The sequence below is a fragment of the Mobula birostris genome, chromosome 5 (assembly GCF_030028105.1).
Source record: "Mobula birostris isolate sMobBir1 chromosome 5, sMobBir1.hap1, whole genome shotgun sequence".
Taxonomy (NCBI): domain Eukaryota; kingdom Metazoa; phylum Chordata; class Chondrichthyes; order Myliobatiformes; family Myliobatidae; genus Mobula; species Mobula birostris.
Genome location: NC_092374.1, coordinates 16,713,540 through 16,731,461, shown reverse-complemented (window position 1 = coordinate 16,731,461; position 17,922 = coordinate 16,713,540). Strand labels below are relative to the sequence as shown.

The following is a 17,922-nucleotide window of genomic DNA, read 5'->3' as shown; positions in this document are numbered from 1 at the left end:
GTCAGGAATGGTGGCGATCCCAGGCTATTCATTATATATTCCAAAATCCAAAATCCAAAACTTTTCTGGCCCCAAGCATTTTGGATAAACGATGCTCAACCTGTATTATCAAAATAGGATGCTTCTGAAAAGAAAATTCTCAGAGCCTCTGTCATAACTGTTGTTTGGAGAGTGGGTTTGGAGGGGAATCGAGATTATGCAGGTGAAGGGAGCAGACCAAGTTCTTTGGAAGAGAAAAACCAAACCCACATGCATGTTTTTTTCACTTGTGTTGATCACCTTGCATCGCAGTTAATTTGCATGACTACAAATGGAAAAAAAAGAGCAGCAACACCACATATTCTTTCTGGGTAGTGTCCAACCTGACAGTATGAACAACGATTTCTCCAACCCATGGCAACTTCTCCCTGCTCTTTTTTTCCGCTTCCCACCTGGTTCCCTTCTTACCCCTTCTCTGCTCCTCACCTCTGTCAGGTATGCCTCCTCCTTCCCTTTCTCCTGTGGTTCACTCTCACCTCCTTCTTTAGCCCTTTGCCCTTGCCGCCTCCCAGTTTCTCACTTCATTCCTTCTACCCCACCCACAGCACATTCTTCTCACCAGGCTTCACTTGTGGCACAAGTAGCATAACTTTACCGTACCTGCAACTCAGGTTCAACTCCCACCGCTGTACGTTTGTACGTGTGGGTTTCCTCCAGGTGCTTCAGTTTCCTCTCACAGTCTAAAGATGCATCAGTTGATAGGTTAATTGGTCATAGTAAATTGTCCCATGATTAGGCTAGGGTTAAACTGGGGGATTGCTGGGCCTATTCTGCACTGTATCTCAATAAATAACATCAAGTCAGGAAAATTGTACACATACAAACTATATAGAATATGAGGCACAGAATTAAGCTATTCAGTTCATCTGATTAAGCCTTTGCATGAGTTTTCTCCCACCTCCCTTCCAATTCTATTACCTTTCATTATTCTGGCCTCTTCCCCCCTCTTTTCCAGTCCTGATGAAGAGTTTTGGCCTGAAACACCAGCTCTTTACCCCTCTCTAGAGATGCTGCCTGACTTGCTTGAGTTCCTCCAGCATTTTGTGCATGTTACTCTGGATTTTCTGCATCTAGAGAATATCATGTTTATTATATATATTTTTTTACTTATTAGCTTACTAGAATTTATAATATTCCTCCAACTTACTACTCACTTTTTCCACCACTCTTGGCATGAGCAAGTTTGTCCCAAATTTTCTTACTGTATTTGTCAGTCACTATCTTGTACTTATGGTTGAAAACTTTGAACGCACTGAACATTGGCAAAGACTGTTTAAATATGTTGTAGTTGTTTTTATTTGGCTTGATGACAACTTCAGAACAAATGTACAGCAGAACAAACAACCATTTGAATTTTGAAGAGTTGGATATCATTTGCATCCCAAATTTTAGCCCGCTAAAGTAACCCCCATTTTACAGTATGTACAGGAATCACCATTTGTGGGAATATTTACAGTCTGTCAACATCTGTGCATAACCAAAAGAAAACTTGTGCAATAGATTAAGTTATAAAGGGAGTGTTTTGGCTGATGAATCTTGAACCTTCTCTGCAATCATTTACAGAAAGCTCTATTGCAGCAAAGTGCTCGACTTAAATAGTACAACAACCTTAAGTAATTAATATTTTTTTTAATCCGGAAGTGCTTATGGAAAGAAAAATAACTTATATTTTGTGATCAACTGCTGCAGCCATGACATTATAGTATAAAGTTAAATACCTTTATTCCTACCAACATTCAAGTACATTGTAGAAAAATATATTTCATATGGCACAGAGTTTTTCAAGACCAGCTAATTTCCCGAATGATATATTTGGCAGCATTTTTATATAAAACCATTTGGAGGAATCGGTCATCTATGGAAAGGGAATTTGAGCAACAAATTCAAGATGTTTAAAAAATGGTAATACTAGATTATCAATTAGTATAAAACACAAACATTTTAAGACAAATATTCATTCTTTTAATAAATAGGTATAAAGCAAGCTTTACTGCTTAAAGAGGCTAAAGTAGCAAAGCTCCAAACATAAACTAGCTGAGATCTTGGAAAAGGATTTTTGAGATCATTTCTAAAACAACGATGAAAATCAGAAATTTTTCATCTTTTTGACAAAGAGTTTAAAGATTGTCAAGTTAAATTGACCATCTGGTTGATGTACGGAGCAGGTACTGGTGACACTGGTCCCAAGGGGATTGTACAAATTCACAAGATTGAGAACGATTTTTACCATATCCTATCTCTGTACTTATCGTTAAAAGGAATGTATTGTTTATTTATAATGATCAATGTCTGCAGCATTAATAGCACCTTTTCCTTTTGGCAACGGACATTGTTAGAATCAAATTGATATGGGCAAAGAACACCATCACCAACTCCCCCCCCCCCCCCCCACCAATAGCAAAGTTTCAAAATGACCAAACAAGAGCCCTTGGAACCTCACAGACAACCATTCTCAATATCAGAGACAATAGTTATTGGATAAAACACACATTTTAATGAAAAACTCATTGGGCTACCTGTGATGTATATACTGGATAGTTTAGAACTTAAAATCCAGCTCTGGTCTAACTGGGGAAATTAGTTGACCCTAATTACAATGTACTTACTGAAACAAATCTATTGAGGAAAAGCAACCAATGTTGAGCGCCCCTGAGTGTTATCCCCCAAAGAATTGGATTGCACCTTATTACTAAGGTAAAGTTTGTCAAGATAACAGCAAAATAAGTTGTAAACATCTAAGAACTTCCAAAGTATTAAAAAATTATACTGTGATTTGTAATTACATAATTTTGACTATTACATAATCACAATTTTTCTAGATCCTTCATTGAAATGAAAGTGTCAAAAATATTTACACACTAAGCTGTACAGTTTTTTTGCAGCAATATACAGATAATTTTCATCTTGTACATTTACATGACAAATTACACCGCCAGCAGGTTATTCATCTCCCACTTTTGCGAAGTCTTTGCAGAATCACAATCAGAGATGAAAACTTGGTGAAGCACTTCGGAGCGATCTAAGCACTTGCCCGTTGGAATGTGTGTGAATCTATGCAGTGTCTGAAAGGAAAGATGGAGATATTTCACTGGTTGGCACTGAGAGAAGAGTGTTATCACAGACTGAAGACTGGTTATTATTTAGAAGGTAAATGTGGTACAAGGGGGTCTTTTGCAGGCTGGAAAGATGTAACTGGTGAGAGTATCCCAAGGATCAGTCACAAAGTCATAGAGCACTACAGCACAGACAGAGCCCAACTAGCCCGTGCCGACCTGTTTTTCTGTCTAATACCACCTACCTGTATCCAGACCACAGCCCACTATAACCAACCCAACCATATACTTATCCCAACTTACCTCAAAGTTGCAACTGAACCTGCATTCACTACTTTCACTGGCACCCTATTCCACACTCACACCATTAGCTTGAGTGAATTAGCTTTCCCCCTGACGTTCCCTTTAAATATTTCACCTTTAAGAGCCAATCCTTGGCCCTTTACTCTCCAAATTATTAATTTGGAGAAGGGGCAGAGTGGAAGCTATCCGAGTCCGCTTATGACAGAAATAGGCAAAAAAACCTGTTGCAGTGGATATTTAGAGTGATTGGATTCAGATTCAGGTTAATTTACTGTTATATGCACGAGGGTGCAATGAAACTTTTGCTAAGTTAGGTAAGCTGAGTGGTAACACTTAGCAAATGGATTCTAAAGTGTGAGATCAGGCATGTCAATAGGGGGAAATCAAAAAGCAGAGCAATACCCAAATGGTGGTGTATAAGGGAATTATGTGTTTTCGGACGTGAAACATGCAGTTAGCAGGAAGGTGCACCAAGTCATTAAGAAGCAAATAGCGCAATGACCTTTACTACAATAGGACTGGATTTTAAAATGACCGCATTGTTAAAATTGTACAGGGAGTGGGTGGGCTGCACGTGTCCAATTTTGATCCCCTTGTTTTAAAAAAAGGTTAAAATAGCGTTGAGTAAGTCTGCAAAAGATTTACTAAGCTAATTCCTGAGAAGAAAGATTGCCTGATCAGCAGTGGTTCAAAAAGTTAGACGTGCATTCTCTTTAGTTCAATGGAATGAGGGGTGATCTAAATTAAACATACAAAATCCGAGTGAAATTCTCTTAATTAGGTTGCACCTTATCCTTTACTTTTCATACCTTTATTGATTCTACCCATTCCCAGTTGCTCCTCTTATGGGAAAAATATGCGAGCATGATAAATTAGATGTTGAGATGTTTCTACTAAGGAAATTAGTGTTGAGAAGTTTCTTCTATTTGGAGTCTCAAATAAGGGGACGTACTTACAAGATAATAGAGCAGTCATTTAATTTGAAGTATACAGTAGAGTAATAGCTTCTCAGAAGATGGTAAAACTCTGGAATTCTCTTCCTTGAGGATTTTGGAGGCTAGAACAGTGGAGGCGTTTAAAGAGAATGCAGATGAAGTTTTGAAAGATTGGGAAAACTTGGACTCCATGGAACTGACACAGAGGGAAGATCAGGCGTAGCGCAGATTAGCCATGATCATATTGAACGATGGTGGCCTACTCCTGCTTCTTGTGTTTTCAGTCATGCACAGACTGTTGGGTGGTGTTGTGGAGATACATCTCTACCAAAGGAGGTGTTCTATCCCTCTGCTAGCTGAAAGGTCACCCTTGAGAAAGGTGCAGTACCCTGCTTAGCTCTCTGATCAGGGTTACATGAAGCCATGGGAGCAGATGGTAGATGGTCGTATGAGCAGCTGGTGCACATCAAAAGTCCTGGTTATGTGGCCACTGATGCCAAGCAGACAATCTCTGAGGAGAATTGATAATGGCTGGGGTCACCTGTCTTGTAAAGACATTGCCCAGAAGAAGACAATGGCAAATCACTTCTGTCGAAAGATTTGCCAAGTGCAATCATGGTCATGGAAAGACCATGATCACCCACTTCATACGGCACGGCACATAATGAACGAACAGACCTAAAAACAATATTTAACAACCAACTACATTCCCTCTCCTCCAACTAAACAATAATATTTTAAATGATTAACATATCATTAATGGGAATATTATCGGTACAAAATAGTTGACTTTTTACTCTTGCTACAATCATAACCACTTAATGAAACAATAAATTCTTGTCAAATGCATCTTCAAAATGTGCCATTGTCCGTGACGTTTGAACTGTAGTGATAGAACTGCACAAAGTACAACTCAAGCTAGTATTGGGCTTAGAATTGAAAACTCAAGCAGATGGGGATGGTGAAGAAGAGGGGAGGATAGGGTAAAATGATGTGGAACAAGAGAAAATAATGTGGAGGTGGAAATTATTTGGTGATTAGTTTGTGTTGGGATAGAAGACAGTTTCCTGTAGTTCATTCAGACCATTTGTGAAGAAAGGGGCATTAGTCCAAGAGTTTAAGGGGAAATAAAATGTTGGTTCTTGGGGAGGAGAGAGGGAGGATAGAAAGATGCCAATTTGTGAGAATAGAAGCAACTGGGAAAGGGAATAAATATGTGAATTCAGTACAGGAATGCAAAGTGAAGGAAAAATGTAACTTAATGGCAGAAGGCCTCAAATGTTAAAGGTGGCATGGGCTTTAGAACATTCAAGACACTACTGAGTTGCTGTTTTAACATTTAACATAGAACAAACCTCTCAGTCCTTCAGCATAGGGTTAATCATGTACTGCAGTAACATCTTTATTATGAGTTTCTCCACAGTAACGTAGTGATTTCAGTTCAGTTTTCAACAGCTCTAAATGATTTTAATATATATACTTATATAAAAATAAAACAAATGTTAAGTATTTTATAGCTCATCATGACTTACAAATTAAAAATCATTTTGCATTTGGAGGTGAAAACTACGGCTGAATTTTGTAAGCACGGTATCATGTCACATCTCCCATTTCATACAAGCCACCTCTTGCTTAATTTTCTTTCTGCCCATCAGCACACCCTTCTACTCCCTCCTCTGGCTTTTCCTAAAATCTGCCTTTGCTTTTCACTTTGGCTGCACCTTGTGAAAGTAAACATCACATTCCTGCATTTTCTGGCTAAAGACCATTCTGCTTTAGAGTCATAGAGCATTACACCAGAGAAACAGGTCCTTCGGTCCATCTAGTTAATGCTGAAGTAGTCCCATCGACCTGCAACCGGACCATAGCCCTCCGTACCCCTCCCATCAATGTACTAATCCAAATTTCTCTTAAGTGCTGAAATCGGACCCGCATTCACCACTTGTGCTGGCAGCTTGCTCCACTCTCTCACACCGTTATGTTCTCCTTAAACATTTCACCATTTACCCTTAACCCATAACCTTTATCTGAACAAACCTCTCTCTGCTTTACCAAAAGGATGTTACGTACTGTGGTGTCATCTTTATTATGGAGTTGCTCCAGTTATATAGTGAATATATTTTAAAGTAAAAAGATTAAAGTTTCAAAGTAAGAAACAACTAAAACAAAAGAACAGAGAAATAAGCAACACACACAAAATGCTGGTGGAACAGAGAAACAATAGCTTTCTCTACAAGTAAACTCTTCTCTAGTTTCCAGCCGGGTACAGGTATCAATTTTAATCAAAGTTTCGATGACAAACACTGCTGTCTTCATCAGGGGTGAAGCCTAGGCATGTCTAGTCTGGTGGTGTATATTCCCCTGTCATCAGTCCCTCCTGATTGGTTAGTCTTCATCAAATTTGCTGACCCACTTTATTTACAATTGAATTTCAGTTCTTACTTGGAGTAAGACCTTTGTCTTTGTTTAAATTCTTTTTCCCTAGCTTTATTTAAATGGCTTCCTTCCTTTATCAGTCTCAAAACCCACTGGTGCGACACGGTAGTTTTGTGCTGTCGAAGTCAATCTTACGGCCACTGTGAAAGCAATGTTCTGCTTCTGCCGATTTCTCCGGGTAACCCAAACAGATACACCTCCCGTGCAGGTTTCCATCACGCACCCCATCTGGCCGATATACGCTGCTCTGCATTCATAGAGAATCCTGCAAACGCCAGCCGTCCTGAGTTCCAGGTCATTTTTGACCCTGTGTATATTTGAATGACAATAAACTTGAACTTAAGTGGTCGTCATGGCTCTTGGTTCAGACTCTCTCACAAGTAGAGACAGCTATGTTCTGCCTACTCTTTTATTTCCTTTAACCTCAAGGACCCCAATCTGGCTGTGCATTAGCTTTGCTGCTTTTATGGATGAGAGCCCTAGTCTGTTCAATCTTACAACAAAGTGGTGGTAATAACATTGACCTTACCTTTATATACTGCCACTCTTTATATATATTCATATTACAGTGTGTAATCATAACCTTCGAGCCATCAGCTCCTCTGGTCAAGCATTGATCGTACTGCATTAATTGATTGGCTTCATTGATTCGGAACAGCTGAAAGATAATGTTCAGTTTATGAGGCTTTAAGTACTTTTCTCATTACTATAAAACAATGACTATTAAAACTTTGCAATTATAAGAACATTTCTTTATTTTCCAATATGTTAAGCTTAAACGTTTATTTGAAAAGTGTTTCTGAACCTAATGAGCAATGTGGCGAAATAAGTGCTAGTAACACCAGAGCAACACACACAAAATGCTGGAGGAACTCAGCAGGTCAGGCAGCGTCTGTGGAGGAAATAACCAGTCATTGTTTCAGGCTGAGAAGCAGTCCTTTTGAAGGGTTCAGCTTGAAACTTGAGTATTTATTTCCTTCCATAGATGCTGCCTGACCTGTTGACCTCCAGCATTTTACATGTGTTGAAAAGATGTTATTACTTTGCAGATATAATTTGAACTGGCCAAAAGGAAGAATTGCATCAGACTTAACATCTCACATTTAAGAGAATTTGCCCCTTAAGCCATCAGCCTATCGTTTGATGCTCCTGACTGCAAAGGTTGGAGGTGGATCACATTCCGTGGACTTGAATCTGTGTGTCGGATAAATTGGCCCTACATTTCTTCAACTCCATTCTTGCTTATATTTTGCAAGGTGATGATTGCAGTTGCTGGCAGACATTCTTCAAAGTTCAAAGTAAATTTATTAACAAAGTACATATTTGCCAACATATACAATCCTGAGATTCATTTTCTTGCGGGCAATCACAGTAAATACAAGAAAAATAATAGAATCAGTGAAAGACTGGAACCAACAGAATGGACAACCGCCAATCTGCAAAACAAAACAAAAAATACAAACTGTGCAAACGCAAAAAGAAAGAGAAAAAAAGAAATAATAATAATGATGGATGCTGCCTTCCTGTGACAGCACTCCACGTAGATGCGCTCAGTGGTAGGGAGGGCTTTACCATGATAGACTGGGCTGTATCCACTACTTTTTGTAGGATTATCCATTCAAGGGCATTAGTGTTTCCATAATACACTGTGATGTAATGAGTCAATACATTCTCCACCACACATCTATAGAAGTTTGTCAAAGTTTTAGATGTCATGCCAAATCTTTGTAAACTTCAAAGGAAGTAGAGGCATTGCCATGCCTTATTCACAATGGCACTTACATGCTGGACCCAGGGCAGATCTTCTGAAATGATAACACAGAGGAATTTAAAGTTGCTGACTGTTTCCACCTCTGATCCTCCAATGACGACTGGTGCATGGACCTCTGGAAACCTCCTCAAGTCAATAATCATATCCTTGGTCTTGCTGACATTGAGTGAGAGGTTGTTGTTGTTTTGGCACCACTCAGTCAGATTTTCAATCTCCCTCCTATACGCTGATTTGTCATCACCTTTGAGTCGGCCAACGACAGTGTTGTCATCAGCAAACTTGAATATGGCATTGGAGCTGCGCTTAGCCACACAGTCATAAGTGTAAAGTGAGTAGAGCAGGGGGCTAAGCACAGTGCCTTGTGGTGCACCTCTGCTGATGGAGATTGTGGGGGAAATGTTGTTGCCAATCCAAAATGACAGGGATCTGCAAGTGAGGAAATTGAGGATCCAATTGCACAAGGACTTGAAGCTTACTGATTACTTTTGAGGTGATGATGGTATTGAATGCTGAGCTGTAGTCAATGCAGAGCATCCTGATGTATGCATCTTCGCTGTCCAGATGTTCCAAGATTAAGTGAAGAACCAATTAATTGGCATCTACGGTTGACCTGCTGTGGCAGTAGGCAAATTAGAGTGGACCTAAGTCACTTCTCAGGCAACTTCTCAAAGCACTTCATAGTGGACACAAGTGCAACTGGACCATAGTCATTGAGTTAGGTTACCACATTCTTTTTAGGCATAGGTACAATTGAAGCCTGTTTGAATCAGGTGAACACCTCAGACTGCAAAGTGAGAAGATTAAAAAACATGAACTATACACAAAGTACATAGTCAGAATGACTTAAATGAGTACTGCAGAAGACAGGGACACACAGGGGCCACTGAGTGAAGTCAGTGACTTAGGGATGGTAATGAAGGGCACAAGAAAGAAAAATCTGAAGGCAACAGTGGGGCTGGCCATGAGAACAAAAGTGGAACTGGTGTTTTGAGATGAAAATAGAACATGCTCAACAGCAACATGCATTTAAACATGAGCTTTAATCCAGTCAGCCATCACAGTGTGAATGACATGAATGGTTTCCAATACATTTAATCGTGTGAGAGGATAATAGGATAGCTAACCAAAAGTTTGGTTAAAGAGGTGGGCTTTTTGCTTAGTAGAGTCTGAGCTGTTTTGGGTAAGGAATTCTTAAGATTAGTGTGTTAACATCTGACGGCACAGCTACTAACAGTGCAGCAATTGAAACTGGGGAAGTGAAAGTACAGGGCCTATAGCTCTAAGGGCTATAGATGGTTACACAGTTAGGATGGGCTAGGCCATGGAAAGATTTGGAAACAGGAATTAAAACTCGATCAAGGCAGAGAGCATCTAAGTGGGAGTAAGGGAACCTAGCAATATTATAACAGGGATGGTGATTTTAAAGATGGGGAAAGTGGACAGAATTGCACCAGCTTGGATGGTTAGATAGAAGTACCACCAGTTTACAATGAATTAAGGGCAGAGAAATTGGCAAGAATAGTAGTGAGACTGAATGCTCCAGAAGCTGGTATTAATTGAATAGATGTGTGCTGTGAACGAAAGTAGATGGTATACTGTGTTCCTGTTGGATGGGACAATTGTGTCACTTGGCACTGACAAACAAACACCACAGAAATATAGAATTCATAAAGTGCTCTCTCAGTGTCCGTTGTTTTGCAGTTTCCTTCATAGCTAGTTTATAGCTTTCTTCTGATAGTACAAGATCTTACCTTGAACTTTTCATTTAGTTGTGGAGTTTTCTAATGATTCAAGAGTTGGTAACTAACCTATTTTCTTTTAAAAATGCGTTGTCAAACAGAGTGACTCAAGGGCAGGCCACTTATGATCCATCTGTGTTCAATTAAGCAGAACCCTGCAAAGCAGCCACTATGTTGCAGTAATATAGAAAATGCTTAGAAGCAGATCAGGCAGCATCTGTGGAGAAAGAAACAACAGGTGGTCACTGAACCTTCATCAGAACTGATTAAAATCCCAGTTCTAATGGAAGCTCCCTGACCCAAAACAAATTCTGCTTTTCACTCCACAGATACCACTTGACCTGCTGAGAATTTGCATTTTTTTTGCTTTATCTCAAGATTTCCAGCATCTACAGTGTTTTGCTGTTGAATCTCAAATGTGTTACACAGGCATTCAGCCATCTTCTTGAATCATTAAATCATCTGCAAAGCCAATGCTAAACTGAAATGCAAGTCTGATCTGGCTTTTTAGATTATAGATTTAAATTATAGATTTCTTGCTGAGTCCTGCTTGCTGCTTTGGTTACTCTGAATTTCTCAATCTTTTGCTTTTTGCTGTAAATCTGAAAGAAAGATTACCTGATTTCCTCCCATTCGATGGCAAGGCCCCAGCTCGACAAACCCACCATTGGTGTGGCCCATGCTGTCAATGCAGTAATCTGTTTCATGTCCCCTGATCTGAAATGAAAAGTGAATGCACCATAAAGCTGGTGTGGTAAAGGCTGTGTCGTTATTGATCCAGGTCTAGACTAAGGTTCTACAATGTGTACAAGATTGAGTGAATAGCCAGAGACTTCTTCCCAGGAAGGAAATGCCTGATACCAGGGGGCATCATTTTAAGAGGATTAGAAGAAAGTATAGGAAGGCTTGTCAGATGTAACATTTTTTACACAGGGAATGGTTGATATGTAGAACACCCTGCCAGGGGTGTTGGTGGAAGAGGCAGATAGATTAAGAGCATTTAAGAAATTCCTAGATGGACACATGAATGAAAAATGGAGGACTATTTTGGAAGGAAGGGTTAGATGATTTTTGAGTAGGTTAATAGGTTAGAACAACATTGCGGGCCGAAGGGCACGTACTAGCCTGTAATGTTCTATGTTCTATCATTGAATACTTGTTTATCTCAGTAAACATATGGTTTCATATTTTAAAATTCATGCAATTTAGATTTAACAATTGATATCATAATTAATTTGATATTTGGACTTCACTGCACATATATTGCATTCCTTGATAAAGCCAAAATCACACTGAAGCCTGGTCCAAGTGGATTCTATAATTTCCATGAAAGTCCGTAGGGTGAATAGAGGCTATCGTCACAGCCGAATTAATTCTGTTCTCAGCCACTCCAAGTATTCTCCTCACTGTCAAAGAGAATTGGACAAGACCAATAAAGCATGAACAATGATTGTCCCTCCAGAACAAATCTGGCGTCTTCACTCTTAACCTCCAAGTACAGGAGTACTATATTCAACTCCATTCAACAAGCAGCAGTGAGGCTACTGCAACCATTCATACAGCTAATCTTAATAGAGCTGCAGGCAATAGTGCTTTCCCTGACATTTGTGAGAACATAAATTCATCAAGAATGAATTAGTAGCTTTACCTCTCCCCATTCTACATTTTTTGGTGGCAATGGGTAGTGTTCTGGTATATCATAAGCTATTTCTTCCATGAACCATTTAAAACTCTTGCAGTGGTGGTCCTCCCGAAACTTCTTCAGTGCTGATATATCCCCAAAAGCCAAGGCTTTTGTTTCTGGGCGGCTTGCATAGAAATAGTCGGCATATTCATCCCACCAGACTTCAACAACACGAACATAATTCTGTAAAGTATTGGTGACATAATAAATCCATGACCAACACCAGTGATTTTAAAAAATCAACAATCCACACAAATCCAAAATGAACTCTTACAAGAGAAAAAGAAATTGACATATAAGCTGTCCATGAGAGTGTAATAAAGATAAAAATCTAGAAATTTGCCTTTTATTGAATGTGCTCTTAGCTGTCTCTACCTCAGACTACCCTGACTACCTTGCTGCTGACTTCTACATTGCAGTAACCCTGCAGGCCACCATTTTTGCACAGCAACAGTTCTGATTATCACCATTTTTATTTAGATACACAGCACATTCTTGGAATTTGCATCTCTCACAATATAGATTCTATGTTTCTGGCTAGATGACAGAAGCTCTCACTAACTTGCCTTAATTACAACAGAAAATGTTGGAAAAACTCAGCAGGTCGGGCAGCATCTGTGGAAAAGAAACAGCTGTTTCAGGTTGAAGACCCTTGCCTATCTCTCCTGAAGGCTGTCTCATATTGTGCTCTTCCTATTTGTGTTTCACTCTGTACACACAGCCACTAGGATTGCATTTCAGCAGTTTATTTCCTTCTTTCACCTTTTAATATATCAATGTTGTTGTTCCCTTCTGTGCCCTGTGGCACATTGAGTGGCAACTTTGCCACTTTGCCACTTATTTAGCATTTTTGCCTTCTTTTTTATGAGGCCAAGTTGCTAGCTCGATGCTCAAATCAGCACGGATGGAAAGCGTGCAAACAGCTGGCTGGATTCAGACCTGGGGCCACTCGCCTCGACATCTAGTGCAGATGCCACTACACTACCACCCGGTGAATATAACAATGTGCGCAGAGTGAATTTCCTGTCTATCCACTAACCAACCTGACCCTTTGGTACTGTGGTACGTAATGCCTTTGTTGTAGGGTCAGCAGAAGTAGAAAATTACTCAAAGTTCGCACAAAATAAATCATAAAAGACTAGAAAAAAAGTAACACAGAAGAGCTATTGGCAACTAGTGCCAATGTTATAGTAATCATAGAAGAGAAATTTGAATACTGAGTCGTTGAAGTTCTTGCTGGAGGATGTGTAGGAGGCAGCCCCCATGTGTAACCATGATCCTGGCACCAACATTCTTACTTATTTACTGCCTATTATGCAGCTGGTGTTTAAGGCAGCAATGAAGGTCCTCCATCTCTGTCTGTCCATACCATTGCACACAGATATAGAAAGATTCTTCATTGCTGTTTCTGTAACAATTTTCTTTTGACCAGTTATGGTGGTTAGCCTTGAGCTGAACCCCCAAACCTGGAACCCCCTGAGCCACTCTTAGTCTGGCCTCTACCCTGACCTGTCTGGCATGTGTGACCCTGCCAAGAGCCAAAGCACAAGGCCCTGACTCTTGCCAACAAAGCTCTCTGGGCCATTGAGGCACGTAAGCCTCCAAACCCTACAAAAAGATTGTGGTCCTCTTGGAGGTGGCACCAACACAGGCAGGACTACAACTTACTAACCCCTAACCTGCACATCTTTGGAACGTGGGAGGAAAGCAGATCACCGGAGGAAACACACACGGTTACAGGGAGAATGTACAAGCCCCTCACAGACAGCAGCAGAAAACAAACCCAGATATTGCTGCCATAGATGGGTAAATAATTAGAGACATACCTTTAATGTTGGAGAGGACCCAACGTAAGCAGGTGGTGGATTCCCTTGCCACCCATGCAGGCGGTAAATATGACCAACACGAGAACACGGTACAAACAGCAATTTTCCTCCACATTGCCAGATCTGTAAAGGCATGAAAGAGACAAAAGGGAACACTTGTTGGGTGGGGATAAATATCTTTGACTTCGTTTCTCAGTTATTATATTACAAGGCGTGTTTGAGCATTGAGTGAAACATTTCACTCAATGTTTTCAGAATAGAGCACTTCCCACAAATAAAACTTTCCATAAAAGTTTTTAACAGTGGAAATTGTTCAAAAATAATTTTTTGCTAAATTTTGGCATGGTAACATAATCCTGAATTGAGTTAACATTGTAAAGCCTTTCTAATAATATTCCAATAGATTTGATGTCTTTTTTCCCCTCATCAAATGCATTTTACATTGAAGAAAACATTCAGTCTATATGTTTACATTACCTTATAGGATATTTCGAAGTTTTCACCTCCCCAGATCTGAAGACCAGGATCATAGAGCCCCAGCTCAAAGAAGAAATCCCGTTCAATAGCGAATAACCCCCCAGCCATAGCTGGGGACCTGGGAAAGTTATAGTTAGATAAATGGACACCAAATTAGGAGTTTCCAGTTGTTGAGTTATTCTTTCTGCACCTAAGATTCTATGATTTGCATTTCATATAACTTAAAGCTGCAGTGCCCTTTTCCAAAGAATACGTCTATTTCAGGAAAATTTTCAAGGTTGAGATACAGGCAACCATTAATCTTGATATATTAATTAATTTAATAGTTAGGGAGTATCATGTATTAAACAAGTGTTACATTTAGTTAACACAAGACCAAAAGATAGAGTGAGGCTAATAATCATTTGGAGGTTTTAGCAAATGCCTTAAAATTATAGGCTTATGAAAAAGGGGAATGCAACTTAAGACACAAAATGTGAAAAAATTTCAGCAAATAAGGAAAAGAAACTAACTGTAATCTCTTCAGTGTTTTGCTGAGTGTCTCCAAGACATCTTGTTTTAAATTGTTCACATTTTCAGTTTTTGCTTTTTATTTCATTTTACATGTCATTTATGGTGGGTAACAGAACTCCACAATGTTTTTAACTAATAGACAAGGATGGAAGTATCAAGTTTAGAACCTTTGACCCATTTTAAGAGGAAGAATTAGTTTTACCTTTATCTTGACCTAACCCCACCCCTTCACTTTAATGGTATTTGTTGAGCTGGATCTGTAGCTTATATACACAACTACATCCTGCCGGTTTGAGGACAGACATGTCCCTGTACTTTCCTTCTATTCTAACTCATTTACTTTAATTCTGACTGCAAGTCTCAATCTGTTTGCAATTGGCTTTCAGTTATAATGCTCCACATCTGTATTTCTAATACTTAAGCAATGAAACCTATATCCTTTTAACCTTTGTACTTCTTTTCCCAGAAAATCATATATATATACTTCAAACATTGCCTGCTTTGTTTAAGTACTTTCTATTCACTAGTTGTTTCCAATCTCCAACTATCTCCCCCTATATTTGACATATTCTTTTGTTTAGCAACTTAATCTAAACCCGAGTTTGCGGCTTACACTACTTTCATTTGATATACCATGAGACTTGGGCTTTCCACTCAAGACTCAGAACAGATTTCAACTTTGTTGCGTGGCTTGGATCCAACTTTTCTACCTCATCAAAGCTATTAGATTAAAAAGTAGGATGTTATGAAATGGAGAGGAATGGTTCATAACTCCGTGAAGGTAGCACGATGATAAGTATGGCAGTTAAGCAGACATTCAGGACACTTATTTTTTGTTTGCTGAGGTAGATACAGGAGCAGACAGATCATGTTGAAAGGTATAAAACATTAGTTAGGTGTAGCTAGAACAGAGAGTAGCTCTTTGTAGTCCTTCAAAAATTGAGGATGATTTGCTTCCAATCCAGTTCTGTAGGTTCTGTAAGTCCAGTCCTGATGAAGGGTCTTGGCCCGCAATGTCTACTCTTTATTCCTCTCCATAGATGTTGCCTGACCTGCTGAGTTCCTCCAGCATTGTGGGTGTACGTTGTCAGGTTATTCTCAGGATCTGGGTATCAATGGCAAAACCACTATTTATTGTCCATCCGTAACTATAAGGTGGTAGTGAGCTGACTTCTTGAACAACTGCAGTTCTTCTGGTGAAAGACCACCTCTGTCTGGAGGGGAGAGGGTTCCAGGGTTTAGAGTCGGCAATAATGGTTTCTAGGTTGCAAGGGAATCTGCAGGTATTGGGCAGCACCGTAGTGTAGTGGTTAGTGCAAGGCTTTACAGTACCAACGATCACTGATCGGGGTTCGATTCCTGCCACTGCCTGTAAGGAGTTTAACGTTCTCCCCGTGACTGCGTGTGTTTCCTCTGGGTGCTCTGGTTTCCTCCCACATTCTAAAGATTTACAGTTAGGGTTTGTGAGCTGAGAGCATGTTATGCTGGTGCCAGAAGCGTGGCGTGGCAGGCTGTCCGACACAATCTTCGTTGATGATGCAAATGATGCATTTCACTGTATATTTCAATGTTCATGTGATAAATTAGGATAATCTATCTGGAATCTATTCTTATGGACCTGCTGCCCTTATTCTTCTGGGGTGCAGAGGGCAATATTGTCACAGTGACCTGTGTGAATAAATGCATTGGATTTTGTAGATGGTACACATTGCAGCTGTCATACACTGGTGGTAGAGAGAGTAAATGTGTAATGCGGTTCATGGGCTGCAAATCAAATAAGATGTTTTGACCTGGATAGTCCAAACTTCTGTTGGAATCATATTCATTCAGGCACTGCGATGTCCCATTCGATGGTAGGAAGGTCATAGAGGTGTCAGGAGGTGACTGATGAAGCCAAAGTGGCCCACGCAGATTTTGCCATAAGTAGGACAAGATTTGCTAGATGGGGTAGGCAGGCGGACTATATGGGAGGTGGTGTGTTCCATTTGCTATGCTTCTGTGTACTCCAAACAAACAGACTTAAAGTTGCCGGTGCCATCCCAAACGTTCCCTCACTTAGTTCCTTCTAAGCTTGCAGCAATCAGGAGTCATAGATCAAGTCGATGGAGATGTAATACTTTATCAAGGAGGCTTCGAGAACATGCTTGAATCCATTCATCTGTTAACCCTGCAATCTTCACCATGATGGATCTTGGAGTATTCCGTTGCAGATGTGAATGATGAGGTATAAACTTCTGATAGAGTGTAATTCTGTCCCCAATACTGGGGATATTTTGATGCTTCTCCTACCAATGGCTTGGGGGATGTTATGGAGACAGCATTTTGTTTGGTATCTCTTCAGTTTTTTGAAGTACATGATGTTATTAGCACATGCCTCAGAAGTGCACATGGGGGCAAGCAATGTAGCTATTTGGCAGACCATGAGTTTAGAGCAAGGTAAGAGGTGGTGATCTTTAAACGCTCTGTTCTTCAGATCATCAAAGACTGTACGGCACATTGAAGGTAATAGTGCAGATCATTAAAGATACCTGCCGTTACTGAGAATTTTCTCCTGAGACACATATCCAGATTAACCCAAGGTCTCTCTTTGGCTAGCACGGACTTGAACGGGCAAATAGCTTCCCCCTGTGCCAAACATTTCTATGATTCCATATCAGATGACAGGAAGAATGTTTAAAATTTAATCTTAATTGTGTTGAGACAATTTTAGTGTAGATAATATTCAACTACCTGGAGGTAACGTAAAGCAAATCATATCAATGAAGTTATAAAATGTTTGAACCTGCCTTGACTATGTGGGAAGAAATATATCCAGACAAAATTTTAGACTTACTTTAGGACTGAAGTTCTTTTAATGCTTTCAAGACTCGAAGTTAGAAATGTCTTTAACTACAAATTTATCACTGCAATGCTTTTACTACGTAGAATGGGAGTTTCCTTAACTGGACTTCTTATTGAATCTGGATTGGGTGCAGCAGAGTGCACAAATCTCTCAAGATCAAAGGTTCTATGTTCCTCATCTATTTTAGCCAATTACTCCTCTCATTAAGCCAGTATTATAATTCTGGTAATTTTATTAATGAACTAAATTTGGTAAAATGACATTCAATGCAAATTGAAAACATACGTTTCACAATGATCACGGG

General features: G+C 39.7%; 1 protein-coding gene across 2 annotated transcripts in view; it reads right to left on the bottom strand.

Annotated features, from left to right (window-relative positions):
- Positions 1–2,412: 2,412 nt before the first annotated feature.
- Positions 2,413–17,922, bottom strand: part of galnt7 (UDP-N-acetyl-alpha-D-galactosamine: polypeptide N-acetylgalactosaminyltransferase 7) — a 137,410-nt gene continuing 121,900 nt past the window's right edge. For both annotated transcript variants that reach the window (XM_072257654.1, XM_072257653.1), the window contains exons 7-12: positions 14,264–14,381; positions 13,787–13,909; positions 11,925–12,143; positions 10,895–10,993; positions 7,296–7,424; positions 2,413–3,101 (exon numbers count right to left, since the gene is read on the bottom strand). In XM_072257654.1, the coding sequence (XP_072113755.1) occupies positions 2,964–3,101; positions 7,296–7,424; positions 10,895–10,993; positions 11,925–12,143; positions 13,787–13,909; positions 14,264–14,381 (826 nt within the window). In that variant the 3' untranslated portion in view covers positions 2,413–2,963. The remainder of the gene's footprint in view (positions 3,102–7,295; positions 7,425–10,894; positions 10,994–11,924; positions 12,144–13,786; positions 13,910–14,263; positions 14,382–17,922) is intronic.